This window comes from Macrosteles quadrilineatus, unplaced genomic scaffold, assembly GCF_028750875.1.
Source record: "Macrosteles quadrilineatus isolate MER2022 unplaced genomic scaffold, UCM_ALF_1.0 Scaffold_2__2_contigs__length_208266976, whole genome shotgun sequence".
In the NCBI taxonomy this organism is placed as follows: Eukaryota; Metazoa; Arthropoda; class Insecta; order Hemiptera; family Cicadellidae; genus Macrosteles; species Macrosteles quadrilineatus.
The window spans coordinates 169,958,044-169,980,416 of record NW_026542595.1 but is presented as its reverse complement, the minus strand read 5'-3'; the positions used below and the strand labels follow the sequence as shown (position 1 = coordinate 169,980,416).

At 35.5% G+C, this 22,373-nt stretch overlaps 2 protein-coding genes across 3 annotated transcripts; one reads left to right on the top strand and one right to left on the bottom strand.

The window, feature by feature from the left end:
* Positions 1 to 1,036: 1,036 nt before the first annotated feature.
* Positions 1,037 to 10,570, bottom strand: LOC128986364 (pancreatic triacylglycerol lipase-like). 2 transcript variants are annotated; one of them, XM_054406709.1, is made up of 7 exons: positions 10,476 to 10,570; positions 7,380 to 7,503; positions 5,388 to 5,536; positions 4,528 to 4,776; positions 4,043 to 4,228; positions 2,085 to 2,238; positions 1,037 to 1,136 (listed from the first exon to the last, which is right to left on the bottom strand). In XM_054406709.1, the coding sequence occupies exons 1-7, from the start codon at positions 10,504 to 10,506 to the stop codon at positions 1,055 to 1,057; spliced, it is 975 nt and encodes a 324-aa protein (XP_054262684.1). In that variant the 5' UTR covers positions 10,507 to 10,570; the 3' UTR covers positions 1,037 to 1,054. The 2 variants fall into 2 exon arrangements, with proteins under 2 accessions (XP_054262684.1, XP_054262683.1); XM_054406708.1 differs by lacking the exon at positions 10,476 to 10,570 and adding an exon at positions 8,323 to 8,462.
* A 3,227-nt stretch (positions 10,571 to 13,797) lies between these two features.
* Positions 13,798 to 22,059, top strand: LOC128985979 (lipoprotein lipase-like). The gene is made up of 7 exons (XM_054406008.1): positions 13,798 to 14,020; positions 14,789 to 14,924; positions 15,688 to 15,836; positions 17,694 to 17,942; positions 19,310 to 19,495; positions 20,688 to 20,841; positions 21,904 to 22,059. The coding sequence occupies exons 1-7, from the start codon at positions 13,927 to 13,929 to the stop codon at positions 21,959 to 21,961; spliced, it is 1,026 nt and encodes a 341-aa protein (XP_054261983.1). The 5' UTR covers positions 13,798 to 13,926; the 3' UTR covers positions 21,962 to 22,059.
* The last annotated feature ends 314 nt before the right edge of the window (positions 22,060 to 22,373 follow it).

Below are 22,373 nucleotides of genomic sequence, written 5' to 3'. Positions count from 1 at the left end.
TTAGTGTTTCTTTTACTTTACTATAAAAATGGTGAGTGTCCCCACACTGAAAAATTTAGGACCACACCACTTGCATATTTTCACAATGAGTATGATTAACGACATCATCCAGCCTACATCATTAACATCATTGTGTAAATGTTTATGACACCACCTGACTTTTATGTACCTGGTATGCATATTGTCTACGTCTCTAAACACATTACTCCATTATCGTTGGACAAATGGCAATTGACTTAAATAGCGGTTGACGACCTAAGCCAGGGTATTCTAGTTCTAGAATGCAAGTTATACTTGGCCAGTGTCAATTTTCTTTTACGTCATTATTTAATACTATGACAAGACACACCAAACCATTTGGGTGCAAAATGGATAGAGTAGAGGAGGGTAGAGGTAGAGGATAAAGTAAAAAACAAGACCTTGGTCTCAGATTTGATCTAGTTTGCTTGACTGCAACAGGAGCTTGATGGAGCTATAATATCTACTTATTACCATGAATAGTAGACTGACCCGGATTAGAATTAACTAAATTACTTTCAATTATATTTTAGGAAACTGGTCTCTATCGTGAGTTTATTTTTTATTTTTATAGTTAAACCTGTATTTGCAAAAAATAATATAGTCTACTTATAGTATAGATCAGAGGAAGTATGGATGGTTATTGGTGAGGTCACAAATCTTAGAGAGTATATAAATGGCTATGGAAGTAAGGATGTAATGTTCACATATGATCAGTGCCGGATTTAGGGTACTTGAGTATCGAGTATCTGGGCCAAATTGAAGCAAATTGGCAATTGAGAGCAGCCCATGCCCCATAGGCGGAACTTCCCCGCAATCAAGGAAAAATTGTGAACATTCTCCTCTTAATAAAATGTATCCACCTCCTATTATTTTTTTCTAAAAAAGTATAAAGTCTACATGTACAGCAACCCCCTTTAGCTTGCCGCCGTCCTAGTGGTTAATCTGGAACTGAATTATATCTATATAAATATGCAATAATACGTTTTAGGTTTTAGGTTAGTTAAATCAACTCAACTCAAGTAAATAAATATTTTTATTTATAATATTTGTATGAAACATTTCCCATTGCAAATGGGCTTGTAGAGTTTGTATAGAGATAAAATGTTCCTTGAGCCCTGAAACAAATTTTACACAGTTAACTAACTTTTATACTGGTATTATCTAAATATATAAAAGGCAAAGCCCTCACTGACTGACTCACTCACTCACTCACTCACTCATCACTAATTCTCCCACTTCCCATTTACCTAGGAGGCTGAAATTCGGTACACCGATTCTTTGGGCATTAAATAGGAAAACTATGTAGTTTTTATTCTGATCGGGCTTTCGGGCTCCGCCCCAGTGGCTCTGGAGTTTCCCATGTTAACCTTATGATTTTTCATATTTAAAAGGAATTTCTTAACAGCTGTTTCAATTAAACAAGTTGGTTCTGTTCTATGATGTTCAATAGCTTTAAAGTTACAAGGATTACCAACAGGGTGCAGCACTATTATTTTTTTTAATTTATGACTACAGCCAATTTGCAACCAAAAGGTGAGTGAGCGTAGCGAACGAACTTCAACCTGGAAGCGAGTTAGCGTAGCGAACGAGCTAACCTGAAGGCAAGTGAGCGTAGCGAACGAGCTCCAACCTAAAGGTGAGTGAGCGTAGCAAACGAACTTCAACCAGGACGTGATTGAGCCATGCGAACGAGCTCACTTGTGAAGTTGAACGGGGCAAAGCCCGTGGATACAGCTAGTTGACTCTAAAAGTTTATTTTTTCAGTCTAAATTTTACAATACCAAGTTTAGCAATGATGAAATGGTAAATATTACCGTGGCACAATGCTGAAATATTAAATTAATCTTTGTCTAGTTCATCATGCATCATCGTAAAGACTAAAGGACATTTCTGATCCAACACAACAATCCAATATTGTTCCTTATACTTTTTCACTAAAAGTTAAATCCTATCAAGAGAGAATTGTTTAAAGTTACGATGTTTATTCTATTTTGTATTCATTAATCACAATGAACTTGCTACATCAAGTTATGACTAAATATTCTATGACCAAACTATCCCACCTTGTACTGACAAGCTCTCCCATGATGGCTGTTGCATTGTCTTTGCAATAACCTGACTTGTAATCACTCCACTTGTCACAAGCTGTTGCTACAAAGTCTGCACTTGTAATGGACTCTGCGAAATACCTGTAGGCTCTCCGGTGTGAGCAGAAACCTACATCATCATTGTGTTATTTACGCAACTTCAAACACATAATTGATATATGTTAAAAGATTCCGGACCAGCTTAGTTCGGACTTCGGATCTTGACAGACATCTGTTAGGCACTCTTGCTTACTCCTGCTAGGCTACTCGTTAACATGGAAACATGTTGTTACCCACAGAAATTTCCGGGAATTTTTGGGAAATTTTAAATCTCGTCATACGAGACGAGATTTACTTTTGATCAACATTTTTTCAAGACGAGAATACAAATTATTAAACGCCTGCAGAAAGTCAATGAGATACCCGCGATACAGGAGCGCATTGTAGTTGCGTTTCCTTTGCGAAGGCGTTCTTATTTTATTTTTTTAATTTATTCTTTACATGTAAATATTACTTTACTTATTTTATCATTTGAGAAGTTTTGTTAAGTGTAAGCAGTGTGAGGCATGTTTTACTAATATAAACAAAGCCAAAACAAGTAGGCCTAATAACTATTTTATACAAATTAATATTGCTTTTATTTTATGATTTATTTTATTTTAGGATAAGTTTAACTCTATCCTAACTTATATCACCATTTTACCTAATCGTAAGCATTTTTAATAAGTTAGGTTTAATTAATATACATTTTTTATGCTGATGTTTTTTAATAAAAGATTTTAAATATTCTTGCCTATAATTCAAATTTTTTTATTTAAACAGTCATCTAACAATGTTACAAAATCAGGTTAAAATGTCGAACATGCATTCGTAGTATGAGAAGGGAAATCCCGTCTCAATCTCATCTCGAAATTGTATGAGAAATAAAAAATCTTGTCTCGTATCGTCTCCAAACTAAAAATCCAATCTCGTCCATCCCTAATAATTAGTTTGGAATTGAATGATCAAGCAAGACATACTTATGACTTACACTCATGCATACGTTCTGCTAATGTGTAAACATAGTAAATTGTGATCACCAACAAATATTTATTTCGGTTAGTAATGTAGTTGTATTTCAAAATTATTAAAATTAATAATTATATACAAGTTCAGAAGATCGAAAAATCATGGGACCAGTTCGGTTAAGAACCATAAATAAATTTTAGAATGTGTGGGAATTTGCTTTTAATAAGAATTTACCAGAACAAAAACAATGTATAAATATTTCTTAAGAAGTTAAGGGCTTCTTTTAACCTGGTACATGGCTGTCTACATAGGCCTCAAACCAGTGCGTCGAACGTATTCAGCAAATTAAGGGTGAACTGTACTGATAAAACTTAGTGGCGCGCACCAGGATACAAACACACAACATCACTACCGTAGATTCGTAGTCTGTTCTGCTACCGGACTGAGCAACCGACTCAGTATACCTCATAGTACACTACTATAAGCAAACGTCAAACAATAGAAAGTATTTTGGTTTTTACTTAAAGAAAATGAAGTGGTGTGATTGGCAGTGAGCTATCAGGTGCCGTATGTACTGTTCAAATGTACACAAAAATAGTCTGGGTGTATGCTCTGGTAATCCTACGATGATTCCCTCACTCCACTATTTTCTACTCGTCAAGGAAACTTATAGGACAGAGGCAGGATGCGAAACTATGCGGAAAAAAATCTATAGGTCTTGGGTCACCTAATTTAGTCAACCTCGTCTTCACATTAGGACAGTAGAAAAACATACCACCAGAAACTGGTGATTCACCCACCCACCCTACTCAACCTAGCAATGAAGTTTCTACAGTAATTAATAGTCCTAGACTATAATGTGTCCTACATTATAATTTATACTGTAGTTTCGACAAGACAAAACATTAACTTTACTAAATACTGACCAACATCCAATCCACAGCCGGGCTGTATAGGAGTTCCTCCGTTGGGGTAGAAGTCAACATCTCCACAAGCCATGAAGACTCCAAGATAGTCTCCAGTAGTGTGAATCACATCCACAAAGTCTGCATCAGTTGGGTCTAGTCTTCCAGCTGGGGAACTGGTTATCATAGGAGCTGCTGGGTCTAGTCCTGAGGACAGTTGTATGCTTGTAAGCTAAAATATTCATATTAGGGAAGCCTTTGGTACACTTATGTTTCTGTGATCAGAGTTTCATTAACTCTTTCACCTCCAACATCTTAATCCATAATTGTACTGTTTCAACATGTTTACTATGGTATTTTTTTTTATTTCCGACCTTCTATCTTATTTCACTCTGTCACTGTCAGTTTAAGTTCAAATAAAATAACCAACCTTACTAGTACTACTAAATACAAAATATCCACATCTTCCCAACTAATAACACCAAAATTTCAATCATTCAACTGACCGGTAACTCTGGACAGGTTCCCGAAGGTGACAAACTCTCCGGTGACCCCAGCGACGTGAGCTCCCAAACTGTGACCCACTAGGTGGATGAGGTCAGGATCAACGTTGACGTCCATGACCAGGAAGTCTACGAAGGAGGCGGTGTATTGTCCTACAGGTATGATGGCACTGGCTGATAGAGGGTAGAAAGACATGGACAGCTCAGGCCAGTTCACTGCCACCACGTTAACATCTTCTGCTGCTAGATATGCTGTAGGAAGTGTAACAAAGTACAATTAATAAGAAACACATCAGATAACATAAATTCAGAGGTATTTGGCTAAATTAGGATTTAAAAGAAGACAAATTCATTGTAGGTCTAATTCTTCAGTCATATGGAAAATAAGCCATAACAAAATAAGCAAAACATAAGACCAATATTAACGTTGAGTTGCGAAGAAAAGCAATGCAATAAGTAGAGAAGGGGATAGAAGGTACTATAGTTCGGCCGCTTAGAAAACGACCTGCGCGCTAATGCTAAACCAATGCTGGAGGAGGTCGCTTTCTAAGCGGCCGAACTATAGCTTTGACTTTTAGATATTGATATAGAAATTCTATCAATTTGTATCAGACGTTACAAATTTTTGTATCAAAATTATTGTAGATGAAACTTTATTTTTGTTTGTACTAAGCTTTCAAACTCTAAACTTTTAACACAATGTCAAGTCCAAGCTCTGTAATTAGAACACATTTAAAACAATTTAAAGTTGTTGCCCAGATCATTGGCCATTTAAGTCTTGTTTTGGACACAAGATATTTTTAATACCTAGGTATTTTTGTTCAACCACGCAAGTTATAACAATCACCTTCACCTTTCCTTACCATCTGTTAACTCTTGGGCAAAAGCAATGGTTCCATTGTCAAGCCATCCATGAACCACGATCTTCGTCTCTTTTGAAACATTAAAACCTCCATCAATCAAACTTTGAGAGTTGCCAACATCAATTACTGTGTATTCTGGAGTCGAATGTCTGGAAAAAAAAAGTTACCGGTAAAAGTTTTATGTTTTTTCCAGAGATGAAGGTATTTCAAAATCCTCTATTATTTAAAGATGAAAATACAAAATAGAGCCTTTCAAGACTGTCTACCAATGAAGTAAGTAAAATATATATACTCGTAGTTTAAAGCATTTGTAGTGTGATAATTGTTTTGCTCATCTGTCTTCAACTGTTTGATCTAACAATTTTCTGACAAACACTACAATGACTATAATTTATTTTTGTAAAAAAATACAACCGACTTCAAACGCTCTAAAAAGAATGAAATAATTTTAATAAAATAAACCTTTGTATTAGGCAAGCTCACTTATTTTAAGTCGGCGCGGCTCTATGATGATTTTTGATACAAAATTGAAAGAGGGTGTCCATATTGCAGGTGACTGTCTATAACTAAAGGTGTTAATCTGCATGTCTTTTTCATAGTTATGCGTTAAGTGTTATTTTATTACCGTAATCAGAGATCGGCATTATAGTGGTATTAACGAGTATCTTTAAAAAGCGTATAACGCATTTAAATGTTTCTTAATTGGAAAAGTAACGTTTTAATACTAAACTAGCTTCTTTTCCCTATCATAATATCAAGCTAAATTATTTTCCTATTCATATAGAACATTTGTGTGTGTTATTTTCATAATGCATTTATTCTGAAGTAGGCCTAAACATAAAATACAAGAAGATATTTCCTTTAATATATAAACAAAACAATTCAGTATGTTTTTTTTATATATTTATGTTATCCAGCTACAATTTATTAATTTTCAAAATACACACACAATATTTAGTTTCAATCATATTTGCAGTTTGAGCCGCGCCGACTTGAAATCTCACAAAGATAAGATTGCGATAACTTTTAAACCGTAATTTTACAACATTGTGGATTGTACCAGTTTATTTAGAGTAAAAATACAACATACTTAATTTCAATCAAACTCAAAATAGTTTCAGCCAATTTTGGGCATATGCTATTTTTTGTCAATGTATGGATTAAGGGAAATCACCATACAAACACTCATACATATAACTTCAAAAACCATTTATTTAAGTGCAGGGGAACTCAAAACCAATATATCCACCTGTTCCGTATGGTTCTGTAGATATTATAACTGGGTAATTTCATTATTAATAAGTAATTTATTAACATTTAATTAACTGTGTGCATAGATTGTACAATTAATTTGGATATTCACTATTTATTTGAAGTCTCCACTCTACTCACTCACTCACACACACACACCACAGCAACTCCCCTCCCCTCATATTCTGTTCAACATCATCGATGCCTACATCATATGGCGTGATCTATATCTCTATCTCTTTCTCTTTCATGGAAAACTAAAATTTCCCCACCACAAATTTATTCAATTAGCGTCTAAAACCTTCCTCGATCGGACCTATGTGCCGCACCGCGCCATTATTCTGGCAATCTCGGTCAATGACCACCTCCTGGTGGAATCTACCCACCATAAACCTCTCTTGTAACAGTGGTTAGCATAACTAAATTCTCACTTTCGAAGTGTGTGCAGTGGTTCGTAGTGAATTAAAACTTCAAGATCTACTGTGTGTCCCTCTGCATGGCGAGCTCACCCAATCCCCTTTGTTTACCCTCCAGTGTTGGAATTTCTTAGTGAAAGGTATGTGCGAATATTTTTCTCATAACTATTATTAACTCCCACATTGAACACCACCCGAAACTCGAAAATTTTGACATAAAACAATAACTTCTCCATACTACTTTTTCCATAATACTGAGAGAAAGTAAAAATTAGGACAGCACCCATATAGCTTCAATGAAAAATAATAAAAATTAAGTATTTACCTTGTGAATAAAAGAAAAGAGGTATAGAGAGATGCGTTCTGAACATAGGAGTTTTGCCATTCTGCATAGGCAGCGTTACATCCTTCTTCTATCCAAATCACGGGACTGATGTAGCCAAGTTTATCTGCAACAAAATGTAAAAACTTATACCCAAACCATGATCAGCAATTAAGTACTCCATACATCTCTATAGTGGTTCAAGTGTGTGTGTGTCTATGGTTGTATTTGTATGTAATGAAAAATATTTAGTAGGTGAGAGGGGTCCAAATTAAATATCAGCTGAGTTGAGTAAGGACACAGAGAAGAAAGGTATAAACATTCAATGGTACAATGGTACTTAAGTGGTGTCTACTGTCTAGCACTAGTGCCGGTGTCTAGGGCAAAGTCCAACCCCACCCTCCTTACCATTTACTACAACGCTCACGGTGGAGGATTTTCCCTGTTCCCTGTACAATAGGAATTTCCGCAGTTCAAGCTGATCCTTGCTCGATACAAGTTTTCAGCACACCGTACCAGAGTTGAAAGTGCACAGTAATCCCATAAGTGTGTTTCCTCTTTACCTTACTTCTCTGTGGTAAGAGCTTGAAAGCATGAAGTGAGAAACACCAGGATATTTTAAAATAGCCCAATGTTATAAGGATATACAGAACGTACATTACTTTCCTAAATTCAAGAAACTCCTACGAAAACAAGTATGAAGTATGGTTTGTATTAAAGAAATAATAAGAATAGTACTTGAAAATTAAATTATATAATCGAACATAATACTAAGTAGCTCATGTGTATACTTGCAAGGACGCAGTGCGCTAAATAATTCAGCTAAACATTTTGGACGTTTAAATTTACCATTTTGAATGCCAAGCTATGACTCAGACAGAATGACATTTCAATCATTTAATCAACCAAGAAATGAATAAATTTGCAATGATTAAAAACACCATACCTTCTACATAGTTAAAATTGCTGTAGCTAAGAGGTGAGGTTGTATTGATGGGAAGATCAAAAAACAAATTACAAACAACGACACAAAAGTACAGAAAAATCATAATCACCTATATATAATAAGGTTCACTAAAAAATTGCCAATCATTTTTTTACGGTTTGAACTCAACACCTTATTGGTTGAATCACTTGATATCAATTTTCACTAATGGCTTTCGAGAGCAGTCTCAAGTAACTTGACAAGGTAAATAATGTTTGAAGTGCTTATATGACTCATATCAGTTTAGATTTTTGAAAGTAATTCGAAGTGACTAAGCAGTTTGATTGATATTACAATCTACAAAAGCAATCCTACTACTAAATATATAGTACCACAATACCGCTACTTTATTAGTATAACTACAGCTAATACAGATTGCACTGATATAAATTACCGATTTCTGCCGACTACACTATGTCTTTTACCAATTCAAACTGATGGAATGACTTATTATGAGCTATAGCAACTGTAATGACCCAGTAACTATGTCAGTAACAAAAAATAAGGTACAAAATAGAGTTTAAACACTAGAGCAATCTGTGACTGGCTCACACAAGGGTCTGACTTAAGGGAGGTACAAATGAGGCAACGATGACATCATAGTTTAATTCAAAATTCCTCCGTTAACAGCGTTGCAGTAGAGGAGCACAGCGCGTAATTTTTACTTCACTATTAGGCCTAGTTAATTATAAAATTCAGAAAAATTATAAAATTAATCTTACAATTTTTCAATTATTAAATTAAACTGTCATAACCTAACCAAACTGCTGATAATGAAAAAAATCGAATGAAGGTTTACTAATCAAAAAAATAGTTTTGTTCATAAAATAAAATTATAAATGCCTAAAATTCTATTTTATAATAGAAAAAAAAATTGTTGACAAAAAGTTAGTGGTGCCAGCGAGATTCAAACCCGGAACTTTCGGATTATCAGCCCGACACGCTATCCACTACACCACCGAGGCCGATGACTGGATTCCGTATCGTTGCGGTAATGGTGTTCCCTCAAGAGGAGATCTGACAGCTGGCGTCATCAAAGGCTCTTCTGTACCTCCCTTGAGTAAATACCCTCACACAACTACATTAGTTTTTTAGTAAAAAATTGGCGACAGCTGATCCATATAGATGGGATGTCTTCTTCTGCATCCAATAGCATAGTCAATGATAATACTAGATAAAAAGCATGTGTCCAAGCCAGAAAATTGAGCATTTTTTCAATCGGTTTTATCTCCTTAGTCGTTATAGGAGTTAATTTTTCTATTGTAACGGTCAGCTTAATTGGTTGTGGCCGCTTCCTGTGTAAATTAGTTGGCTCAAATTGTGTGTATTTGCATCCTTGAAAGCTATGAGGTTTAGGTTTTATAACAACCGGGACATTCTTAATTATATAACCTGTCTTCAAAGTCTTTTATTCTCTATTTTAGTTCATGTTTTTTTTTATTGTTTTAATATGTTTTCTAAACCAATGGCATTTTTACCTTATGAAAGGGAACAGTCTTTCATCATTTTTTACCATAAGGGACTGGCTGGATTTAAAGCTGGGCCAAGGATAGAAATCCTAACCTATATTCCAACCACGACCCAGCTTTGTACAAAACAAACTAGTGGTCTTCATCAGTTACCATCGAGACAACGGTAATGTTGAGGAAATGTTTTCTTTCTACAATCAGGGTATTAATGAATTTTTGTTTTTATTACTTGCATTATGCAATTTATTACTTGTATGTTTAATTTTAGTTATTAACACAAATAATTTTGTAAGTTAATTTGTTGTGTTGTAATTAATAATTTTTTTGCAAGTTTGTTTGTAAGCGCTTGAGAAAAAGATATTTTGATCGATGGATTATTCAATTTTTTTAGCGCTGTCTATGAATTTAAGGCCAAGTTAACACCAGGGACATATCTAGCTGACTGGCTGTGACTAGAATTTTCCGCAGCCCGGCGACACCAGTTCACACAAGCAACAAGTCCACCGACTAGATGGCAGCCGTCCCACAAACGAATAAGCATTGATTAAGGCACGTATACGAGCTGACTAGCTAGCCGCGGCAAGCTGTAACAATCGGCTAAGAAGAGGATCCTGACAGTAGTTTTGTGACAACAAGCTCCATCACTACTGCCGTTGGCTCGTGTAAATGGCTCCATTTGATCTTGTAGTCCGCTACGTGGCCATTGCGAGCTAGTCACAGATTTGTCACTTGTATGGACCGGACCTAAAGTCTCCATTGAACTCCTATGGTAGCCAAACTCCTTTTTCAAATCTGAGACAGATTTTGTGTATATTTACTTCATCCACTACTATACTAACCAGTTTCCACCCTTATAAGTCTCCTCAAAGTAGCCAAAGGTTATGTGGAAGAAAATTTACTTTCTCGCCAAGTATAAATTGTGTTCTAAGATTAGGTTCTGTGGGAAGGGGTTAATCCCTATTCTAATCAGTTGCCATTTGACATATGTATATGCAGTACCGGTAGTAAAATATTTGAAGTAAGGAAATTGTGCATAACTGCATTGACTATTGGATACTGAAGTAGACATCCCATCTATAGACCAGCTGTCCCCAATATTTATTGAAAAAATTCTGTGAGTCAGTCACAGAATGCTCTGGAGTTCTGTCAGCCAGTCACAGAATGTAGTCTAAATAGTTATTTGTGTAACTGGTGTGCAAAATAGCACTTTGTAGCCTACGAAAAAAGTATTTTTTAATCACACTACGAACCGCATGAAAAATTCCCCTAACTTAGACCACTGCTTCAACTTCGTGGGACCACAGCCTTTCTGTGGAATCTCTCGTGGGCATGCATGTCACTCAGTCATGTCATGGGCTCAGGAGGAACACAGGAAAAGATGGGTTAGGCTTCAGCACCACAAGGTAAGTAAGCTCACCCTCTTCTCCCCTTCCCAGACAGTCGCCTCCAATGCTCTACGTTTGGACAGGAGGCAACTCAGACAGATCAATGGAATGGTTACTGGACATGGCTTCCTGAAATTGCACCTGCATTGCTTGAGGATCCACAATGGAGACACTGTGTGTAGTAAATGTGGGCAATCAGAGGAGACTGCTGATCACCTACTCTACGACTGCACAGCTCTGAACGAGGTAAGGGACAGTACTCTTGGTGCAATGACAAGGGGCAGACACCTTCCTCAGGAGGAGCTCATAGACAGGATGCTGAAGTTCATTAAGCAACTCAGGTTAGACGGACTCTGAAGTACCATGTGGGGAGCGCAAAAAGCCCATCAGTGGCTGACATGCAACAGGACAAGGTCTGCCTCTACAGAATCAATCGATCAATTAACCACTGCTTCAATGATTCATGAACGACTTTAGCTGGCCTATATTATGAAAAACATGACAGCGCTATGTGTGTGACTACACCTTCTAACTCCCTTCACCCCTTTAGCACATTTTCTTTGATCAAATCATTACCCCAATCACGTTGGCAAGTGGCTATTTATTTATTTATTCATTTTCAAATAATCACATAACATCATATTCAGACAGGTGATTCGTCATTGTTACAATAATTTATAGTCCCTATACCAAAATTAACTTATTACTGAAATAAATTTCATATGCTGAGCCTTAAAATCTACACAGCTTCCATATATTCCTCCAATGAGAAGAAGGCCTTCTCCAAAAGAAAGTTTTATAACTACTTTTTGAATTTAGGGAATGAATTAGTGTCCCTAATTGAAGAAGGTAATTTGTTATATATATTTGGGCCCATGTACTGAGGAGATAAATGGAATACTTTAAGTCTGTGTTGAACTGGTTTTATATTGTTTTTAAATCTAGTGTTATGAGGATGTTCATGTTGATCTTCCATGAATGTGTCAAAATCACTTTTAACCATTAAAGCCAGTTTAAAGATATAAGAACTATACAAAGTATGAATTTTAAACTGAATAAAAACTCTTTACTGTGAGTAAGTCGAGACACTTTGGCTAAGACTCTAACTGCTCTTTTCTGGAGGATAAAAATTTGTTCGGCATGACTAGAAGAACCCCATACTGTTAAACCGTAATTCATGATGGAAGAAAAATAAGAACAAGTATAGCTGATCTGAGTCTCTTTGATAGATTCTTAATGTATGATTGCCAATTAAGTTGCCAATCTATATCAATTCCCAGGTAATTGACTGAGTTGTGAGAATATATTGATGTTTGGTTCAAATTTACAGCAATGTCTTGATTCTCATTAGCAACTGAAAAGTGGATTAGTTCAGTTGTGTCTTTGACACATTCATAGATAGACCATTTGCTGTGAACCAGTCCCCGAGGAGTTGAAACTCATTAGTAATTAAGTCTTGTTTAAAATCCAATTTTTTCTTGTTCAGTGCAGATTAAAGCAGTATCATCTGCATATTGAAAAGTATGCATTTTTGTAACATTACATAAATCATTTACATAGATTAAAAATAAACAAGGTCCAAGAATGGAACCTTGAGGAACTCCGTAGGGTGTATAACCCCATTCTGACTTATATTTAGCTTGGCATTTCTGTAAAATAATTCTTTGTTTACGGTTTTTTAAATATGAAATGAACCATTTTAATTCCACATTTTTTATTCCATGTCTGCTTAATTTTTCTAGCAATATATCATGATCAACACAGTCAAAAGCCTTGGACAGGTCACACAGCACACCTATTGACAAATATGGTTTGCGCTTTAGACAGCAGAGATTTTGTAACAGAACACAGCTAATTCATACTACAATAGACTCCCTCTTATCCGGACTCCTTTTAACCAGACTACACTTGGCAGAAATGGCATCTCTTTAACTGTACAATTTTTACTAGCACATCGGTTTAACCGGACTAGATCGACAGGAAGTGGGCGGTACTGAAATGACTGTTCTCGTATGAAAGATTTGAGACCGGTGATCACGTGTCTAAATACGAAATAATCATTATTGGCTTATACAGTATGGATTTAAGCTGTCCGTTTTAACGATTTTTTTGGGGGACGTCGCTAAAACTGGAAAACCCGTTATCCGGACTGGCCTCGGTCCCGAGGAGTCCGGATAAGAGGGAATCTACTGCATGTTGGAGTGTCGATTTTCTGGACGTGACGGGAGCTCGATGGAGGCCTTAATTTACATACATCCATAAGTAAAATAATACTGTTGAAAACCCATTCTCATGAGAAGAAACCTTTTATTATTTTGAGTATACAATAAAAAATAAGTTCATCAAGATAATTTCAAGAAACTTTAATGGCAGTTTAGACTATCAACTTAAATTTTAACTGTGCCCTTACAAAATTAAAACTCTTATCTATCACAGTATATAGATACTGTGAACAAAAGAAGATTCAGTTCTGCCTGGGTAAACAGATAAATCAAATGGAGTTTTTACAAATCTTTCAATTAACTTTCCATTAAATTTTATCAGCAGTGTACCCATCACTCAACTTAAGTTTAACTTGAGATAGATCTTAACATTGAACTGTCAGTCATTTTAACAACAGATTTATTTAAGTAAACCTACTTAGGCTAATTGTTGAGCTGTAAAAATACAATTGATATTTGTAGTTGGTACAGTAAACTGTTTAGTACAAAATGATTTCGAAATATTACAGTTTGTTTCTTTATTTCTGTGTAGACTTGTGTTATGACATTCAAGGAGTGCCTTACAAAAGCAGTGTCAAAACTGGTAAATGAGTTTAGCATATGTATTTTATATTTTCTGTTAACTAATATTTTTACCTATTTATTAGTGCTATTCTTGCCACCTACTATGTAAAACTACTATTTGGTTTTTTTTCCTATATTTTTTATTAGTATGTATATATATTATAGGTAGGCCTACAGTTGTTATTGTTATTTTTTGTTACTGTATGCTAAGGATCTTCTGATTAAATTTAATAGATACTGGCATTGACTTAGGGATACCTAATGAAGTAGAAATCTCTTTTAAATGGACCATCTATTGCCGGTTTTTTAATTTAAAAAAAAATTATATTCGTGTAAGCCCGCCACAGCGTACAAAGTATCTAAATTTCTATTTCCTTTGCTATTTTCTGTTACAGAGGTATATGATGGGTCGTAACAGTTGTTACAGCTTATAATAAGTTGTTTTACCAGTTTGACTTGGGTAAAAAGTTTACGTTTGCATACTCTACAGAAATCACTGAAATCAGTAATGTACACCAGCACAATCGGTGGCTCACTTCAGCTACGTTCATTTTGTTTAAACACAGGGGTCAACTTTAAACATGGGATGAAATGTTAAGTTGTATCGATAGTCAAAGTGACTGGTAACACTATTTTATTTAGTGTGCCAAATGTTTGAAAGGTTTTTTCTAGCATATTACATTACATTAAGTCATACTGCTAATTATAACCAGGAATGTGTCGATGATAATTTCTGTAAATTTTAATGATTAGCTGTGCAAACTCATATATCTTCTTTACTTTACAGAAAGTGTTTTGCTGGGTAACTTGAAAGGTAATTTTGAAAACATTACATCCAACTTCTGTAGCTTCTGCGATGACAAGTTTCTGGACAGTTCAATAGGAGATGCTTCTAGTTACACCAAATTTTACTATTTTTCAAGGTAATTTTATATTGTACAATAAGAATGTATTAGTTTTTATTTGTTACATAATATCTAATGCAGGTGCCTTTTAATTTTTTTTTTCACTGTAAATTATAATTGAGAGAACTTGCATAAGCACAACTATCAAGAATTGTAAATAAGTTATGCCTCACTTAAATGCAACAGCAATCAACATGTTATGAAATTCTGAATCGTTAAATGAGAAATTCAGTACAGTACCTACCATAAGATTTCGGACACAGCTGCTGGTCTAATGATTAGAGTGCAGTACACTACTTCAATACAAGAGTCCAAGGTTAAAATCTAGCCAATCACCAACATATTTTAGCTTGGAGATTTGGAGAATCCAGCTCAAGAATATCTCAGGTGTTCACTTGTATAGTATTTCATTTTATAAATTTCCTGGTGGTCAAAAATATGAATGTTAAGTTCAAATTTTAGGTACTCCCAGGATTTCATCACCAAATACAAATTTCATAATTCAACAGTTCTCGTAAAATTTTCTGTGCTGGAATGATCACCTGTGTTTTGGAAAACCCAGGTTGCCTGTTAAACATACGCTGTTCCCACAAGTTCCCGCCCCACTATATTGTACCCAATAATGGCAACCCCTTTGCTAATAACTAAGCATAATAAACTTCCTCTAATAAATAACCACAAATTATCAGTTGTGTTAATATTTAAAATTTGTAAATGTATAAGTTGAATTATTTCTACAAAAGATTAATCAATTCACTTAGAAATCCTCTGCATTATATAGGGAAACCGGGGAAAACTACACTGAAATAGAGTTTGGAAACACTACAAGTTTATTCAAGTCTGGATTCAACATTTCAAAACCAACCAAAATTCTAGCCCATGGCTGGATGGACTCAGGATTGCTCCACTTTTCAGCCGTGGTTAAGGATGGTGAGTTGGAATGGCTATCATTGCATATCAACTACGCTTCAGGTTTTATTTAATTATAACAACAGATACGAATACCCCAGTGGTCATTGTAAAAGTGTGTAAAATTCCAGTTCACAGTGGTCTCCAATGACAGTGTTGCTGGTCAAAATCAGTTAACTTAACTTTGTGACATCCTTTACATATTTATCTTTTTTGTAGAAATTGATGGCTATAAATATAAATACTGGTAGGTTATTATCTCGATATACTAATTGTTTATGTGTACTGAGCATAATTTTATAAAAAATTGACAATATTTCTTTGTAGAGTTATCAAGCCAATATATGTATTTTACAATTTAGTTCTTGCTTCTAGAAACCATAACACAACATCTTGTAGCAGACACTATTCTTCTTCTAGTAACCAAGAGTTTGATAAAAACTAGGGATGGTCAAGTCTCGAAATTTCGGGAAATTTTCGGGAAATTTTCAATCTCGTTACACGAGACGAGATTACTTTTTGGCCGAGATTTTTATCGAGACAAGAATAAAAAAAAAATAAATAAAAAAAAAATTAAAAACGCCTGCAGAAAGTCAATGCAATACCCGCAGGAGCAAGTTGTAGTTGCCTTTTTTTTTTTCGAAGGCGTTCTTATTTAATTAATTCTTTTAATGTAAATATTACTTTAATTCTTTTAATGTAAATATTACTTTCATTATTTTAATAATATTACTTTAATAACATTTGAGAAGTTTTGTTAAGTGTAAGCAGTGTGAGGAATGTTTTATTACTATAAAAAAAGTCAAAACAAGTAACTATTTTATAAAAATTAATATTGCTTTTATTTTATGATTTATTTTATTTTAGGATAAGTTGAACTCTATCCTAACTGATATCACCATGTTTCCTAATCGTAGGCATTTTTAATAAGTTAGGCGTGATTAATAAAAAAATGTTATGCTGATGTTATTTAATGAAAGATTGTAAATATTCTTGCCTTATCATTATTTTAGTATTTAAACAGTCATCTAACAATGTTACAAAATCAGGTAAAAATTTCGAACGTGCATTTCCCGTTGTGTATGAGAAGAGAAATCTCATCTCGATCTCGTCTCGAAATTTTATGAGAAATAAAAAATCTCGTCTCGTCTCGTCTCGAACTAAAAATCCAATAAAAACTTAGCTTTCTGTGTAGATTCTCTAAAATATTGTACATTTCATTGTGATACCATAACCTACAAAATTGTTTAACTGGACAAAAACCTTTCTACCAAAACAATATGCATACAAATCACTTGCTTGGGGGTTTGTTTATCATTTGTCTGGTAAACATGTACACAAATTATTTTTCCTACAGTTACCTAACAATGTACATGTGCTCTCACTGATTTGAGAAAGCAAAGTGGCCAATTCGCTCATCAGTGAGACAATGTTAACATTGTCTCACTCTAATTACTTTGTCTCACTCCAGATTTGCAACGTGAAGGCACGAAATAGTGAGCGCGTAACATGCAGGCAACGTCGTATGCGCGCGAAATACGTTGGCAGCACTGGCTGTAAATCAGCTGGTCAGCTGTTGTACTGTTGTATTTGTCACTTCATGTTAAATGTTATATTAAAAGTTCAATTCTGTGTAAAAAGAGGTTATGTTTCTTCACCAATTTATTTGTTTTATGGTAACTGTAGGAAAAGTACAATGTGCAACTCGTTTTCAAAGTACAATTGCCTCACTCGAGAATTCTCTAAATCGAATTCGTAAATTCTCTCGAGTGAGTCAATTGCTCACTTTTCTCACTAGTTGCACAAATAACTATAGACATATTTTCATGAAAGAAAACACTAAAACAGCTGATTTATCACAATCCAACCACTTTCCAGCTTACCTGCAAGCGTACGATGCCAACGTCATTGCAATAGACTGGAGCAAGATGGCGTACCAGTTCTACCCTATTTCTCGAGTGGCTGTGGACCCGGTCGGCCGCTACTTAGCACAGTTTGTAGACTGGCTGGTGACGGATGTGGGGGTGCCTCCGTCATCACTACACTTGGTGGGGCACAGTCTGGGGGCTCACATTGCTGGAGTGGCTGGGGAGCATGTCACTAGTGGTCTACTGTACAGGATATCAGGTCAGTACATAGTTTATCACAAGGTTAAAAGTTTTGTGAATTCAGGAACTTATTTTGATTGTAAAATATAAAGGATATATTTTTAATACTGAGACTTAGAATTTAGATAATATTGTCAATCTTTGTTTCTTAATCTGTGGTAGGCGTATAGAGGCTTAATTGATAAGATACCGCATAAAGGAAACTGATAGTTGCATTTTGATTTTGACTGATTTAAACTAGTTTCCACATGAGTTGTAGGACACGTGGTGTTATTTAAGACTTAAGTAGAATAAATTTGATCCTTTTTTTTATTCTACACGAATGAACCCCCACAGTAATAATAGGTTATTTACCTTGATTCTGTTCAGCAATCCAGTAAACCTCTACTATGGATGATGTTTTCAGTGACAAAGTCACTTTCTCCACATCTTTCTCAAAAATAATGAACTTCAATCATAATAATTAGGTTGTCAAAGTAATTTAACTTGAGTAGAGGAGGTCTTGAATCACTGGACAGAAATTGGAGACTCTCAAAAACTAATCAAGTAGTTTCGTACTAGGGATGGACGAGATTGGATTTTTAGTTCGAGACGAGACGAGACGAGATTTTTTATTTCTCATAAAATTTTGAGACGAGATCGAGACGGGATTTCCCTTCTCATACACAACGGGAAATGCACGTTCGGAATTTTTATCTGATTTTGTAACATTGTTAGATGACTGTTTAAATACAAAAATAATGATAATAGGCAAGAATATTTACAATCTTTTATTAAAAAACATCAGCATAACATTTTTTTATTAATCACGCCTAAATTATTAAAAATGCCTACGATTAGGAAACATAGTGATATCAGTTAGGATAGAGTTCAACTTATCCTAAAATAAAATAAATCATAAAATAAAATATTAATTTTTATAAAATAGTTACTTGTTTTGACTTTTTTTATAGTAATAAAACATTCCTCACACTGCTAACACTTAACAAAACTTCTCAAATGTTATTAAAATAATTAAAGTAATATTTACATTTGAAGAATTAATTAAATAAGAACGCCTTCGCAAAGGAAACGCAACTACAACACGCTCCTGTATTGCGGGTATTGCATTGACTTTCTGCAGGCGTTTTTAATTTTTTTTTTTTTTTTTATTCTCGTCTTGATAAAAATCTCGGCCAAAAAGAAATCTCGTCTCGTGTAACGAGATTTAAAATTTCCCGGAAATTTCCCAAAATTTCGAGACTTGACCATCCCTATTTCGTACCTACACTAATTTCTCACCAAATCATTAACAGTAACAATTTTAGATTCCATGGTAAGATGAGTCTCCATGTAGGCTACTTCATAGAAGAAATTTTTAATCACCTCAAATATTTCATTGTCTAGGGTGTGACCCAGCCGGCCCTGGATTTGACTGGCAGAAGAATGGTCGTCTAGATGCCTCTGATGCCAGTTTTGTAGACATCGTCCACACATCTGGGGGCTGGGCTGGGTACTTTGACCCTTGCGGACACGTAGACTTCTACCCCAACGGAGGAACTCCCATTCAACCAGGCTGTCCCATAAGCTTGGGTAGGTAAAGATGGTTGGAAACCTAGATGAATTTTTAAAAAATAGTCAAGCACGAAGGTTCTCGTTCTCATTTGTGGCCTATGTGGTGGCAATAGTGATTGATTAGGAGTTCAGGAGAGACGAAAAGTTAAGTCAGCCAACCATCTGTAGCAAAGATGCAAGGATGAAACGCACAGCACTAGAGCCTTGTTTGAAGAATTTTGGTAATATATCCATCTTACAGTACTTGAAGGGGAAAGAGTCTGATCCTGCACAAGAAATACAAAACGTTCCACTATGGACAAAATTCAGTATGTTTTGTTAGGATGCCACACAGAAATATTGGTTTAGTGTCACAATATACCTCTATAGAGTAAAGGCCTGCCACACTCTCTGAAGATGGCACACTCGATGGTGAAAATATTGGAGAATAGTAGAACTTCTACTTCTGCAAGGACAAAGGCTACTACACAAAAAGACACTCAAAGTTATTTCAAGTTCTTACCACTGGGAAAATACCAGTAAATTTAAATACAAACATGACAAACTTTGCTCTAAAAATTAGTTAACATACGGTAGGCCTACACACTTTCCAAATGACTTGCTTGTTTCAAAATGATCAGTGACATATTCTGAAGTTTGTCTAAAATGGAAAGTTTCTAGTGTCAGATTAAAACTCTTCCCCCAAGTCTACAATCATTGTTTCAGGTTTGCCTGTTGAATCAAACGAGAGGTCGTCCAGTGGTCGAAACTCGACCAAAAATATGTAATGTACTCACTTATCTATTTTCACCCCACACTGTAAATAAAACATGTGATTGGAGTTTCCTCCATTTGTTTTGATTTTCTGTTTATATTTCGTTGTTATTTCGTAACCAGCATAGCAACGCATAAGATCCATGTTAATTTTTTCAAATTTTTAAACTCATTTTTTGTGCTTATCTTTGAGCCTATTTAAATTTATAAAGGGATTCTGCACACCTACAGGAAAATAGCTTTCCAACGGTATGCGTAGATTTTCCCTACGATGCACACGAGCTGAGAAAAAAGGTTTTAAAGAAACATGCTTGCCTATTAATATATAGATTTAACTTTAGATCAAATGTTAGCAGCGCTACTTTTCTGAAAACATACATTTAAGTTAAACCATAGATAAAACATGGTTTTATCTATGGTTAAACTCAACTTATCAAATTATTATGGCTGTTTACAGGGAAATGCTCCCATGCCAGATCGTATTGGCTGTTTGCAGAGTCCATAGTCAGTAATGGGTTCAAATCAAGATCTTGCGATGGCTGGAATGACTTCAAGAAAGGGGACTGTGACAACAATACTGTGGCATACATGGGCGAATATGTAGATAGAAGGTTAGTCATGACATTAGGCCTAAATTAGTGTGTGGTAATCCTTTTAGGTACTTACATACAAGGAAGACATAAATGACTTCATCAACTTGAAACCATAAAGCTGTTTAAAAACCACAAACTTTTTAAATGGGGTCCAATAAATATCCTCCATGTTGCCATCCAAATATTTTAGAATGTCAATAAGTTAGGGTAATTTCAAAATCGATGGTGGTTTGCCACACACCAGGTAACGTGTGCCTGGTATTGGCGAGGGCTAACATATTAACATATTAACGTTCGCTGCGAGAATCCCTTTGGCAGTACGGTCGGAAATGCGACGCAGCCTCGGCGCGCCATTGAATCAGCGAACGCAATAGAATTAAAATATTTCAGTCTTGACGGCGGTAAAACTGCGGTGGTGATGGTGCTGTGTTTTCACTGGAGAGTGGATGTTGTTTACTGAAAAACTCACAGATAGCAGCACTGCCTGGATCCGTAGCCAGCAGTGTCTTTGTAATGTGGCTCGAAGAGAGAAAATCCCTGAAAAACGAGACAAAAAGTCTTGCCAGACGGGATTTTACGGGACATTTTACTACCAACCTAAACCAAATTAAAGTATAGGACCAGCACAACATGCTGACATAGTTTAGTTGATCCCCGATAAATGCGGGGTCACAGTAGACAAACTTGTACAACACTGCACCGTAACTCCGACCGGAGTCGTACGCACGCTGTGCCAGTACGGCATGACTCCGATCGGAGTCGTCAGCAGCGAACGTGTTAAGTACATAGGTATTAAGTACCAGTATTAAGTAAAAGTACGAATTAGTGCATAGATTTGTATTTTACAGCAACTGAACCACCTCCTTAGTATATCAACTTCTATATCAGCTATTTATTTTTATTAAAATTAAAGTTTGTAGGTTTTGTGAAACTAACGTAAACTTCTAGTCCCCTCCTAAAGAAAACTCTTGGTTCTTACCACCCCTACCCTGGTCCTCTAACATTAGTTTGTTAGGTAATATGCTCTCTTAATAATGTGTTTAGTCCAGGGAATAATGTTCACTTAAATGTTTGTTTCAGTGCTACTGGGAAATTTTATCTGAAGACAGCTGGTCAGTCTCCCTATGCCCTTGGTTGAGTGTGGCTTTAATTCAAAATTTCCACCTATGTTAGACTTGAAAATGTTAACAAATATAGCCTAGAATTGATTTACCTATAACTAGGAAATTATGTAATGAGTTTTTGTTTTCATATTCCTATTCTTTATCATTGTAGCCCACAAATATGCACATAGGGGACAACTACAACTACACTGAGGAAGATGAAGACTCTTAATGCTTTGTATCAGCTGATGGTTATTTTTTCATATTCTATTAATGTAACTAAGTGGATGGAGCGGAATCACCTCTCAAACCACCTAGCCTACCGTAAGATTTTTGTGAACGTAGTAAGTACCGGTATAAGCTTAAGTTAGGCGAATGATACAGTAGACTCCCTCTTATCCGGACACCTTTTCCGGTCCGGACATCGGTTTAACCGGACTACACTCG